This window comes from Anthonomus grandis, chromosome 3 (assembly GCF_022605725.1).
Source record: "Anthonomus grandis grandis chromosome 3, icAntGran1.3, whole genome shotgun sequence".
Classification (NCBI taxonomy): Eukaryota; Metazoa; Arthropoda; class Insecta; order Coleoptera; family Curculionidae; genus Anthonomus; species Anthonomus grandis.
Window position 1 is genome coordinate 3,593,278 of NC_065548.1, and position 11,701 is coordinate 3,604,978.

The 11,701-nt window shown below is 34.4% G+C and overlaps 1 protein-coding gene across 3 annotated transcripts in view; it reads right to left on the minus strand.

The window, feature by feature from the left end:
- Positions 1-11,701, minus strand: part of LOC126733870 (uridine phosphorylase 1) — a 36,870-nt gene that overhangs the window by 18,136 nt on the left and 7,033 nt on the right. For 2 of the 3 annotated variants that reach the window (XM_050437300.1, XM_050437299.1), the window contains exon 2: positions 3,866-3,977. In XM_050437300.1, coding sequence (XP_050293257.1) covers positions 3,866-3,891 — 26 coding nt within the window. In that variant the 5' untranslated portion in view covers positions 3,892-3,977. Of the gene's footprint in view, positions 1-3,865; positions 3,978-10,881; positions 11,034-11,701 lie in introns of those variants that run through there. The other variant, XM_050437298.1, reaches the window with a different exon arrangement.

Below are 11,701 nucleotides of genomic sequence, written 5' to 3' on the forward strand. Positions count from 1 at the left end.
ATTTAGAACGACAAAACTAAGACAAACCGTTGAAATTTTCCCGATAGCTCCCATAGAAGCCGAGATATCGACCTTCAAAGTTTGGAATTTTTCATTTTTCGGGTATACCCCCCCGTATCGAATTTTTTCACCAAAAATTGATTTTTTTCGAAATCAAACTAAGTATACCAGCGTTTTATTTGGGTCACGTAGATTACGAAAACACCGGGTTATAACAGGATCCGAGCAGAACTAAGTGAATGAGAGCACTTTGAAAATCCTGAAAAAGTCGTTTTCGACGTCCGTTTTTGAGGCCAAAAATGGGCATCAAGAATGCCATATCTCAGCTATCATAAAAGCCACGACTTTGCGGATAATCTCGTTGGATTTAGAACGACAAAACTAAGACAAACCGTTGAAATTTTCCCGATAGCTCCCATAGAAGCCGAGATATCGACCTTCAAAGTTTGGAATTTTTCATTTTTCGGGTATACCCCCCCGTATCGAATTTTTTCACCAAAAATTGATTTTTTTCGAAATCAAACTAAGTATACCAGCGTTTTATTTGGGTCACGTAGATTACGAAAACACCGGGTTATAACAGGATCCGAGCAGAACTAAGTGAATGAGAGCACTTTGAAAATCCTGAAAAAGTCGTTTTCGACGTCCGTTTTTGAGGCCAAAAATGGGCATCAAGAATGCCATATCTCAGCTATCATAAAAGCCACGACTTTGCGGATAATCTCGTTGGATTTAGAACGACAAAACTAAGACAAACCGTTGAAATTTTCCCGATAGCTCCCATAGAAGCCGAGATATCGACCTTCAAAGTTTGGAATTTTTCATTTTTCGGGTATACCCCCCCGTATCGAATTTTTTCACCAAAAATTGATTTTTTTCGAAATCAAACTAAGTATACCAGCGTTTTATTTGGGTCACGTAGATTACGAAAACACCGGGTTATAACAGGATCCGAGCAGAACTAAGTGAATGAGAGCACTTTGAAAATCCTGAAAAAGTCGTTTTCGACGTCCGTTTTTGAGGCCAAAAATGGGCATCAAGAATGCCATATCTCAGCTATCATAAAAGCCACGACTTTGCGGATAATCTCGTTGGATTTAGAACGACAAAACTAAGACAAACCGTTGAAATTTTCCCGATAGCTCCCATAGAAGCCGAGATATCGACCTTCAAAGTTTGGAATTTTTCATTTTTCGGGTATACCCCCCCGTATCGAATTTTTTCACCAAAAATTGATTTTTTTCGAAATCAAACTAAGTATACCAGCGTCTTATTTATGTCACCTAGATTACGAAAACACCGGGTTATAACAGGATCCGAGCAGAACTAAGGGAATGAGAGCACTTTGAAAATCCTGAAAAAGTCGTTTTCGACGTCCGTTTTTGAGGCCAAAAATGGGCATCAAGAATGCCATATCTCAGCTATCATAAAAGCCACGACTTTGCGGATAATCTCGTTGGATTTAGAACGACAAAACTAAGACAAACCGTTGAAATTTTCCCGATAGCTCCCATAGAAGCCGAGATATCGACCTTCAAAGTTTGGAATTTTTCATTTTTCGGGTATACCCCCCCGTATCGAATTTTTTCACCAAAAATTGATTTTTTTCGAAATCAAACTAAGTATACCAGCGTTTTATTTGGGTCACGTAGATTACGAAAACACCGGGTTATAACAGGATCCGAGCAGAACTAAGTGAATGAGAGCACTTTGAAAATCCTGAAAAAGTCGTTTTCGACGTCCGTTTTTGAGGCCAAAAATGGGCATCAAGAATGCCATATCTCAGCTATCATAAAAGCCACGACTTTGCGGATAATCTCGTTGGATTTAGAACGACAAAACTAAGACAAACCGTTGAAATTTTCCCGATAGCTCCCATAGAAGCCGAGATATCGACCTTCAAAGTTTGGAATTTTTCATTTTTCGGGTATACCCCCCCGTATCGAATTTTTTCACCAAAAATTGATTTTTTTCGAAATCAAACTAAGTATACCAGCGTTTTATTTGGGTCACGTAGATTACGAAAACACCGGGTTATAACAGGATCCGAGCAGAACTAAGTGAATGAGAGCACTTTGAAAATCCTGAAAAAGTCGTTTTCGACGTCCGTTTTTGAGGCCAAAAATGGGCATCAAGAATGCCATATCTCAGCTATCATAAAAGCCACGACTTTGCGGATAATCTCGTTGGATTTAGAACGACAAAACTAAGACAAACCGTTGAAATTTTCCCGATAGCTCCCATAGAAGCCGAGATATCGACCTTCAAAGTTTGGAATTTTTCATTTTTCGGGTATACCCCCCCGTATCGAATTTTTTCACCAAAAATTGATTTTTTTCGAAATCAAACTAAGTATACCAGCGTCTTATTTATGTCACCTAGATTACGAAAACACCGGGTTATAACAGGATCCGAGCAGAACTAAGGGAATGAGAGCACTTTGAAAATCCTGAAAAAGTCGTTTTCGACGTCCGTTTTTGAGGCCAAAAATGGGCATCAAGAATGCCATATCTCAGCTATCATAAAAGCCACGACTTTGCGGATAATCTCGTTGGATTTAGAACGACAAAACTAAGACAAACCGTTGAAATTTTCCCGATAGCTCCCATAGAAGCCGAGATATCGACCTTCAAAGTTTGGAATTTTTCATTTTTCGGGTATACCCCCCCGTATCGAATTTTTTCACCAAAAATTGATTTTTTTCGAAATCAAACTAAGTATACCAGCGTTTTATTTGGGTCACGTAGATTACGAAAACACCGGGTTATAACAGGATCCGAGCAGAACTAAGTGAATGAGAGCACTTTGAAAATCCTGAAAAAGTCGTTTTCGACGTCCGTTTTTGAGGCCAAAAATGGGCATCAAAAATGCCATATCTCGGCTATCATAAAAGCTACGACCTTGCGGATGGTCTTGTTGGATTCAAAATGACGAAACTAAGACAAAACCGTTGGAATTTTCCCGATAGCTCCCATAGAAGCCGAGATATCGGCCTTCAAAGTTTGGGTTTTTTCATTTTTCGGGTATACCCCCCCGTATCGAATGTTTTCACCAAAAATTGATTTTTTTCGAAATCAAACTAAGTATACCAGCGTCTTATTCTGATCATCTAGATTACGAAAACACCGGGTTATAACAGAATCCGAGCAGAACTAATGGAATGAGAGCACTTTGAAAATCCTGAAAAAGTCGTTTTCGACGTCCGTTTTTGAGGCCAAAAATGGGCATCAAAAATGCCATATCTCAGCTATTAAAAGAGCTACGACCTTGCGGATGGTCTCGTTGGTTTCAGAAGGACGAAACTAAGACAAAACCGTTGGAATTTTTCCGATAGCTCCCATAGAAGCCGAGATATCGGCCTTCAAAGTTTGGGTTTTTTCATTTTTCGGGTATACCCCCCCGTATCGAATTTTTTCACCAAAAATTGATTTTTTTCGAAATCATACTAAGTATACCAGCGTCTTATTTGGGTCACCTAGATTACGAAAACACCGGGTTATAACAGGATCCGAGCAGAACTAAGGGAATGAGAGCACTTTGAAAATCCTGAAAAAGTCGTTTTCGACGTCCGTTTTTGAGGCCAAAAATGGGCATCAAAAATGCAATATCTCGGCTATCGTAAAAGCTACGACCTTGCGGATGGTCTCGTTGGATTCAGAACGACGAAACTAAGACAAAACCGTTGGAATTTTCAAGATAGCTCCCATAGAAGCCGAGATATCGGTTCAAAATTAGGGTTTTTTCATTTTTCGGTCACCATGCATTTTTTTTCGCAAAAAAAATTTTTCTTCATGACTTACTTAAGGAACTATAGGTACAAGTAACCAACCAAACCGTCACTAGAATTTAATGTTGAAAAACTCACTCGTCTCTCTCCTCTTCCACCGACATTCTTGCAGAGAAGTTGAACACGTTGTCGAGCACAATTTTGAATGAGGATTTGAATTCGTAGAAGAGAAATAGGTTCGGGATTGATCCTGTAATTTAAAAAAAAAATATATGAATTTTTAGCAATATGGTATAAATATATTTATTGAACTTAGATTAGTATTTTCTAAATTGATTGTTACTATAAAAGTGACGTACTACCCAACAAAATAAGTAACTAGATATGGTATAAATCACTTTCGATTTGACCAGAAAAGACATGACAGACCAATTGAATACTTAATTAAAAATTAGTTACTTTAAGGCACTGGGCATCCTACAGAGGTTTATAGTGGATATCATTACACTCAGAATGTCAATTTCTACCGAATTACTATAACAAGTGGCACAGGAATACACATGTAACAGGCTCCAATTTTTTAATTTTTTTTTATATTTTATAATATGTATATGCCTAATTTACTTTTAAAAAAATAAGGAAGATAGTGTCTCCTACAGACTCTGGTCATTTCAGATCAATTAGTTCCCGACACTACCACAATAATACCAATATTATATCTAATAAACAATCTCGATTTCGTAGTGACAATAGTTCTAATAATGCAAAAAAAATTAATTAAACATTTTAAAGAAATAAACCTAATAAGCAAGTAATTTATGATGCGCACAAAAAGTGAAAGTAACTATAAGCGCGCAGCACACTTTAAGCGTTCACCGAGATCGTCGAATCTCGGTGGCGTTCGGATGGGTTCTGGGGGAGTGGGGGGCGAAGGAGAGGGGATTGAAAGGGTGTCTTGGTACTCTTGTCTTGTTACTTAGTTCAGTCTTGTCGGAACAGCCGAAGCGCTCGGTTCAAAGGAAGTAGTACCCTACGGGTCAGTTTTTTGTGGTAGTGTTGATGTGTGTACGTGTCACTTTTTTGTGATGTGATGTGTGTGTGAAATCCGCTTGTGTTTGCAATTGCCACGTAAGTCTATATATATTGCCAATATATATTATAGTTTTGGGTACTTGCTAGTGATTTTTCTTTCTTACGATTGGATATTCAATTCATATATTTTTTTAAAATTCTGAAACAAACGTGAATTTATTCGCTACATTCACATTTTTTAATGGGCAAGTAAAGACACTCTCTTTCAATATTTCTTGTGAATTTATTCGCATTTTTTAGGGGACAAACAGTAAACACACTCTCTTTAATAAAGTATTTAATATTTAAAGGGTAAACATTAAAGACACTATTTCACATTTTTCTGTGAATTTATTCGCTAAATTCACATTTTTTAAGAGGCAAACAGTAAATACACTCTTTTTCAATATTTATTTAAAGGGTATATTTAATATTTAAAGGGTAAACATTAAAGACACTATTTCACATTTTTCTGTGAATTTATTCGCTAAATTCACATTTTTAATGGGCAAACAGTAAAGACACTCTCTTTCAATATTTCTTGTGAATTTATTCGCTAAATTCACATTTTTAATGGGCAAACAGTAAAGACACTCTCATTCAATATTTCTTGTGAATTTATTCGCTAAATTCACATTTTTAATGGGACAAACAGTAAATACACTCTCTTTAATAAAATATTTAATATTTAAAGGGTAAACATTAAATACATTCTCTTTCAATATTTCTTGTGAATTTATTCGCTAAATTCACATTTTTAATGGGCAAACAGTAAAGACACTCTCTTTCAATATTTCTTGTGAATTTATTCGCTAAATTCACATTTTTAATGGGACAAACAGTAAATACACTCTCTTTAATAAAATATTTAATATTTAAAGGGTAAACATTAAATACATTCTCTTTCAATATTTCTTGTGAATTTATTCGCTAAATTCACATTTTTAATGGGCAAACAGTAAAGACACTCTCTTTCAATATTTCTTGTGAATTTATTCGCTAAATTCACATTTTTAATGGGCAAACAGTAAAGACACTCTCTTTCAATATTTCTTGTGAATTTATTCGCTAAATTCACATTTTTAATGGGCAAACAGTAAAGACACTCTCTTTCAATATTTCTTGTGAATTTATTCGCTAAATTCACATTTTTAATGGGCAAACAGTAAAGACACTCTCTTTCAATATTTCTTGTGAATTTATTAGCTAAATTCACATTTTTAATGGGCAAACAGCAAAGACACTCACATTCAATATTTCTTGTGAATTTATTCGCTAAATTCACATTTTTAATGGGCAAACAGTAAAGACACTCTCTTTCAATATTTCTTGTGAATTTATTCGCTAAATTCACATTTTTAATGGGCAAACAGTAAAGACACTCTCTTTCAATATTTCTTGTGAATTTATTCGCTAAATTCACATTTTTAATGGGCAAACAGTAAAGACACTCTCTTTCAATATTTCTTGTGAATTTATTCGCTAAATTCACATTTTTAATGGGACAAACAGTAAATACACTCTCTTTCAATATTTCTTGTGAATTTATTCGCTAAATTCACATTTTTAATGGGCAAACAGTAAACACACTCTCTTTAATAAAATATTTAATATTTAAAAGGTAAACATTAAAGACCCTATTTCACATTTTTCTGTGAATTTATTCGCTAAATTCACAGTTTTAATGGGCAAACAGTAAAGACACACTCATTCAATATTTCTTGTGAATTTATTCGCTAAATTCACATTTTTTAGGGAACAAACAGTAAATACACTCTCTTTAATAAAATATTTAATATTTAAAGGGTAAACATTAAAGACACTATTACACATTTTTCTGTGAATTTATTCGCTAAATTCGCATTTTTTAATGGGCAAACAGTAAAGACACTCTCATTCAATATTTCTTGTGAATTTATTCGCTAAATTCACATTTTTTAGGGGACAAACAGTAAATCCATTCTCTTTCAATATTTCTTGTGAATTTATTCGCTAAATTCACATTTTTAATGGGCAAACAGCAAAGACACTCTAATTCAATATTTCTTGTGAATTTATTCGCTAAATTCACATTTTTTATGGGCAAACAGTAAAGACACTCTCTTTCAATATTTCTTGTGAATTTATTCGCTAAATTCACATTTTTTAAGGGACAAACAGTAAATACACTCTCTTTCAATATTTTCTGTGAACTTATTCGCTAAATTCACATTTTTAATGGGCAAACAGTAAAGACACTCTCTTTCAATATTTCTTGTGAATTTATTCGCTAAATTCACATTTTTTAAGGAACAAACAGTTAAAACACTCTCTGTCAATATTTCTGAAAGGAAGTACGTAAAGTAAAGGTTAAATAAATAGTACAAGGGTTTATAAGTAAAGTGGTAAGGGATAAACAGTAAATACACTCTCATTCAAAATCACCACTCTTGTGTTTTCTTTTATGATGAGGTTGGGTCTTTTTTATTTAGCAGATTTATGCGCTAAATCTGCGCATTTAAGAACGGGTATAAAAGTTAAACTCATTTTAAAATCTTGGGGTTTACTAGAGGAAATTTATGCGTTAAATTTCCTTTAAAATTAAATCCGTTAAAATTGCTTTCTCTTGGTTAAGGGGGGGCTTAGAAGGAGACTCTTATAAGTAATATTCAATATGAATGAAATATTTTCAAAATTATTGAATATCCAATCGCAGGAAATTAGAAAGATATTGTAAAGTATTACTTTTGTGCTTTGTATTAAACTTTGGTTGTTTACTGATATGTTGAAAAAGGGCTTAAACCCTTAAAATATTGACAAAGCATGTAACCAGTGTGCTCTTTCCCTTGAAAAATTGACCAAGCATGTATCAGTGTGCTTCCCTGAATAAAATTGACAAAGCATGTATCAGTGTGCTTTTTCCCTTGAAAAATTGACCAAGCATGTATCAGTGTGCTCTTTCCCTTGAAAAATTGACCAGGCATGTATCAGTGTGCTTCCTTGAATAATATTGACAAAGCATGTAACCAGTGTGCTCTTTCCCTTGAAAAATTGACCAAGCATGTATCAGTGTGCTTTTTCCCTTGAAAAATTGACAAAGCATGTATCAGTGTGCTTCCGTGAATAAAATTGACAAAGCATGTAACCAGTGTGCTTTTTCCCTTGAAAAATTGACCAAGCATGTATCAGTGTGCTTTTTCCCTTGAAAAATTGACCAGGCATGTATCAGTGTGCTTCCCTGAATTAAATTGACAAAGCATGTAACCAGTGTGCTCTTTCCCTTGAAAAATTGACCAAGCATGTATCAGTGTGCTTCCCTGAATAAAATTGACAAAGCATGTAACCAGTGTGCTCTTTCCCTTGAAAAATTGACCAAGCATGTATCAGTGTGCTTTTTCCCTTGAAAAATTGACAAAGCATGTATCAGTGTGCTTCCTTGAATAAAATTGACAAAGCATGTAACTAGTGTGCTTTTTCCCTTGAAAAATTGACCATGCATGTATCAGTGTGCTTCCTTGAATAAAATTGACAAAGCATGTAACCAGTGTGCTCTTTCCCTTGAAAAATTGACCAAGCATGTATCAGTGTGCTTCCTTGAATAAAATTGACAAAGCATGTAACCAGTGTGCTTTTTCCCTTGAAAAATTGACCAAGCATGTATCAGTGTGCTTTTTCCCTTGAAAAATTGACCAGGCATGTATCAGTGTGCTTCCCTGAATTAAATTGACAAAGCATGTAACCAGTGTGCTCTTTCCCTTGAAAAATTGACCAAGCATGTATCAGTGTGCTTCCCTGAATAAAATTGACAAAGCATGTAACCAGTGTGCTCTTTCCCTTGAAAAATTGACCAAGCATGTATCAGTGTGCTTTTTCCCTTGAAAAATTGACAAAGCATGTATCAGTGTGCTTCCTTGAATAAAATTGACAAAGCATGTAACTAGTGTGCTTTTTCCCTTGAAAAATTGACCATGCATGTATCAGTGTGCTTCCTTGAATAAAATTGACAAAGCATGTAACCAGTGTGCTCTTTCCCTTGAAAAATTGACCAAGCATGTATCAGTGTGCTTCCTTGAATAAAATTGACAAAGCATGTAACCAGTGTGCTTTTTCCCTTGAAAAATTGACCAAGCATGTATCAGTGTGCTTTTTCCCTTGAAAAATTGACCAGGCATGTATCAGTGTGCTTCCCTGAATTAAATTGACAAAGCATGTAACCAGTGTGCTCTTTCCCTTGAAAAATTGACCAAGCATGTATCAGTGTGCTTCCCTGAATTAAATTGACAAAGCATGTAACCAGTGTGCTTTTTCCCTTGAAAAATTGACCAGGCATGTATCAGTGTGCTTCCTTGAACAAAATTGACAAAGCATGTAACCAGTGTGCTTTTTCCCTTGAAAAATTGACCAGGCATGTATCAGTGTGCTTCCTTGAATAATATTGACAAAGCATGTAACCAGTGTGCTTTTTCCCTCGAAAAATTGACCAAGCATGTATCAGTGTGCTTTTTCCCTTGAAAAATTGACAAAGCATGTATCAGTGTGCTTCCGTGAATAAAATTGACAAAGCATGTAACCAGTGTGCTTTTTCCCTTGAAAAATTGACCAGGCATGTATCAGTGTGCTTCCTTGAATAAAATTGACAAAGCATGTAACCAGTGTGCTTTTTCCCTTGAAAAATTGACCAAGCATGTATCAGTGTGCTTCCCTGAATAATATTGACAAAGAGGAATGGTTTTTAGTGGGTCGGGGCTGGAAAAAGCCTTAACCCCACACTATCCCAGGCCGGCCTGGGGTGTCTGTTTGCAGATTTTTTTAACCTCTTTACAAAAAAAATTAAAAAAAAAAAAAAGATGGTAAGTATTTTTAGGATTTGGTTAAAATGTTAGTTTTTATCTAATTATGAGGAATCTTTAATAACAAATTTGTGCGTGGTTCCGTACAAGGATTATTCAACCGTTTAATTATTTATACTTTCACAGGTAACGGATACAAAAGTCGTTTTTGGCAATCGTCAAAGTTGGAAAAATATTTATATGATGGTGATTTCGAAATGTTATGTTTCGTATATATGTATATGAAATGTATAAATACATGAAAAATGTTTGTAAATGTAGTAAATTGGAAAATATTTCAACAATTGCATACCTTAAGTTGAAGAGTTTAAATGTTTATTCGCATTTTTTGTGTCATAACTATGAAGAATTTTTCAGCAAGGAACAAAATTAAAAAATTGTATGAACAGAATATTTTCCCCATTTAGAATCTGCTTCTCTCAACTCTTACAAGTGTATCATCCAAATCCCAGTGATTTGAAAGGAATAAATGAAAAATTCTTTGACAATGTTGAAAGACCTTGCGACAAAGTTCTCATTTCGATTAATCAGCATCGTTTCTTTAGAGACCAATGTTATCCTGGCATATATATAATAAACAAGAAACAAGGATCAAGATGACAATGTTGGATTGGAAGAAAAATGGATTAAATTGCCACCATAATAAGTGGATCAAGTGTGAAAAGGTATTCCTTTTTAAAAATTAAAATTAAAACGGATTTTAATAAAGATTTTGGCAGTATTATTTTACGTAGAGAACGACGAGTTGCATTTGCTTCTACGGTAACTTTAGATGAAGAAAAAAGGAAAATTTCAGCAGTAAAGATGAAATATTTAACACAGGTTTGCAAAATTTTTAGTCAGAAAATTGCCTGGTATCGACGAACTTTATGAAAAAATGTGTGTGAAGTTCGATAAAAAGCATCTTTTGTCAACGTTTCTCTAATTTTTTTTTGCTAGTTGACACCCTCTTTAAAATATCACGAGACGCCACTGCATTAGACTAAATTTCGTAGCTTTATTTACTTGAAAATCTTTATAGCATGCACAATCTGTTCTTCGATTTTTAATTAATAGTTTAAATTTTTAATTATAAGTCCAATCGATAATTATTATGTGCCTTACTATGCCGTCTTTCTAATATCAACCGTCCTGCTTATCTTTAAACTGAATTATCATAAAAAAAATCAGGAGTTCAACTGTTGCTAAGCCCCTTAAGTCACACTATAGGTACATGATATAAAAAGGGTCTAATTTAATTAACTGCTTTTTTACCTGTTGTCCCAACAAACGCGTATATAAGGAAAAAGTCGGCACAAAACACAGACACACCCGTATAGGAAATCTAAGGGTGGAAATTCGGTACGTTTTAAAGGGAAAGTGGAAACTGTATATTCCTCGGGAACAACGGATGGAAGGGAAATCGACCACTCCGGATCGGTCTGCGTGGAAAACCCGTTTCTGCGATCTGCGCCAAATCATCAAATACCTACTCTCTTGTTAACACAGTTTCACAATATGCACATTGTATTATCGTTTTTCTCTTTTGTTATTTATTTGCGAATTTTCCCGTGTTAATAAAAGTATATTATATACTAAAGTTCAAAATGGTGGATAATGGATCGATATGGAGAAGGAATTATTCAGTCAAAATATTTAACAATTCGTTGTGTATATATATACTTATATCTTTTTTTTTTTAAAACATAAGTAGTTTTAATATACTGTCTATTTTAGGTATCTGATAATTTAATTTGTTCCAAAATGGCGTGCGATGTGCTATTTTGACCCTGTTATATTGGCTTATTACTTTAGAAGGTATTGAATTTTAAGTGGGTTTCTCTAAAATGATATTCTGAGTTTTGATATATTTGTCTTCAAGTAATAATAGTAATAAACGGTTTATATATCTCATATCAAAAGATTACAATAATAGATTTTATTTTACAACGATCTATAATTAAATAAAAGGTTAAATCAGCTTGTTTCGGATGAAGCAGTTGCTAGAGCTTAGAAAATGTAGTATCTTTCAGTTTAAATAAAGATAAGTAATGCGTCCAGCTAGCGTATTTATTACGACATACCGCACATTGTA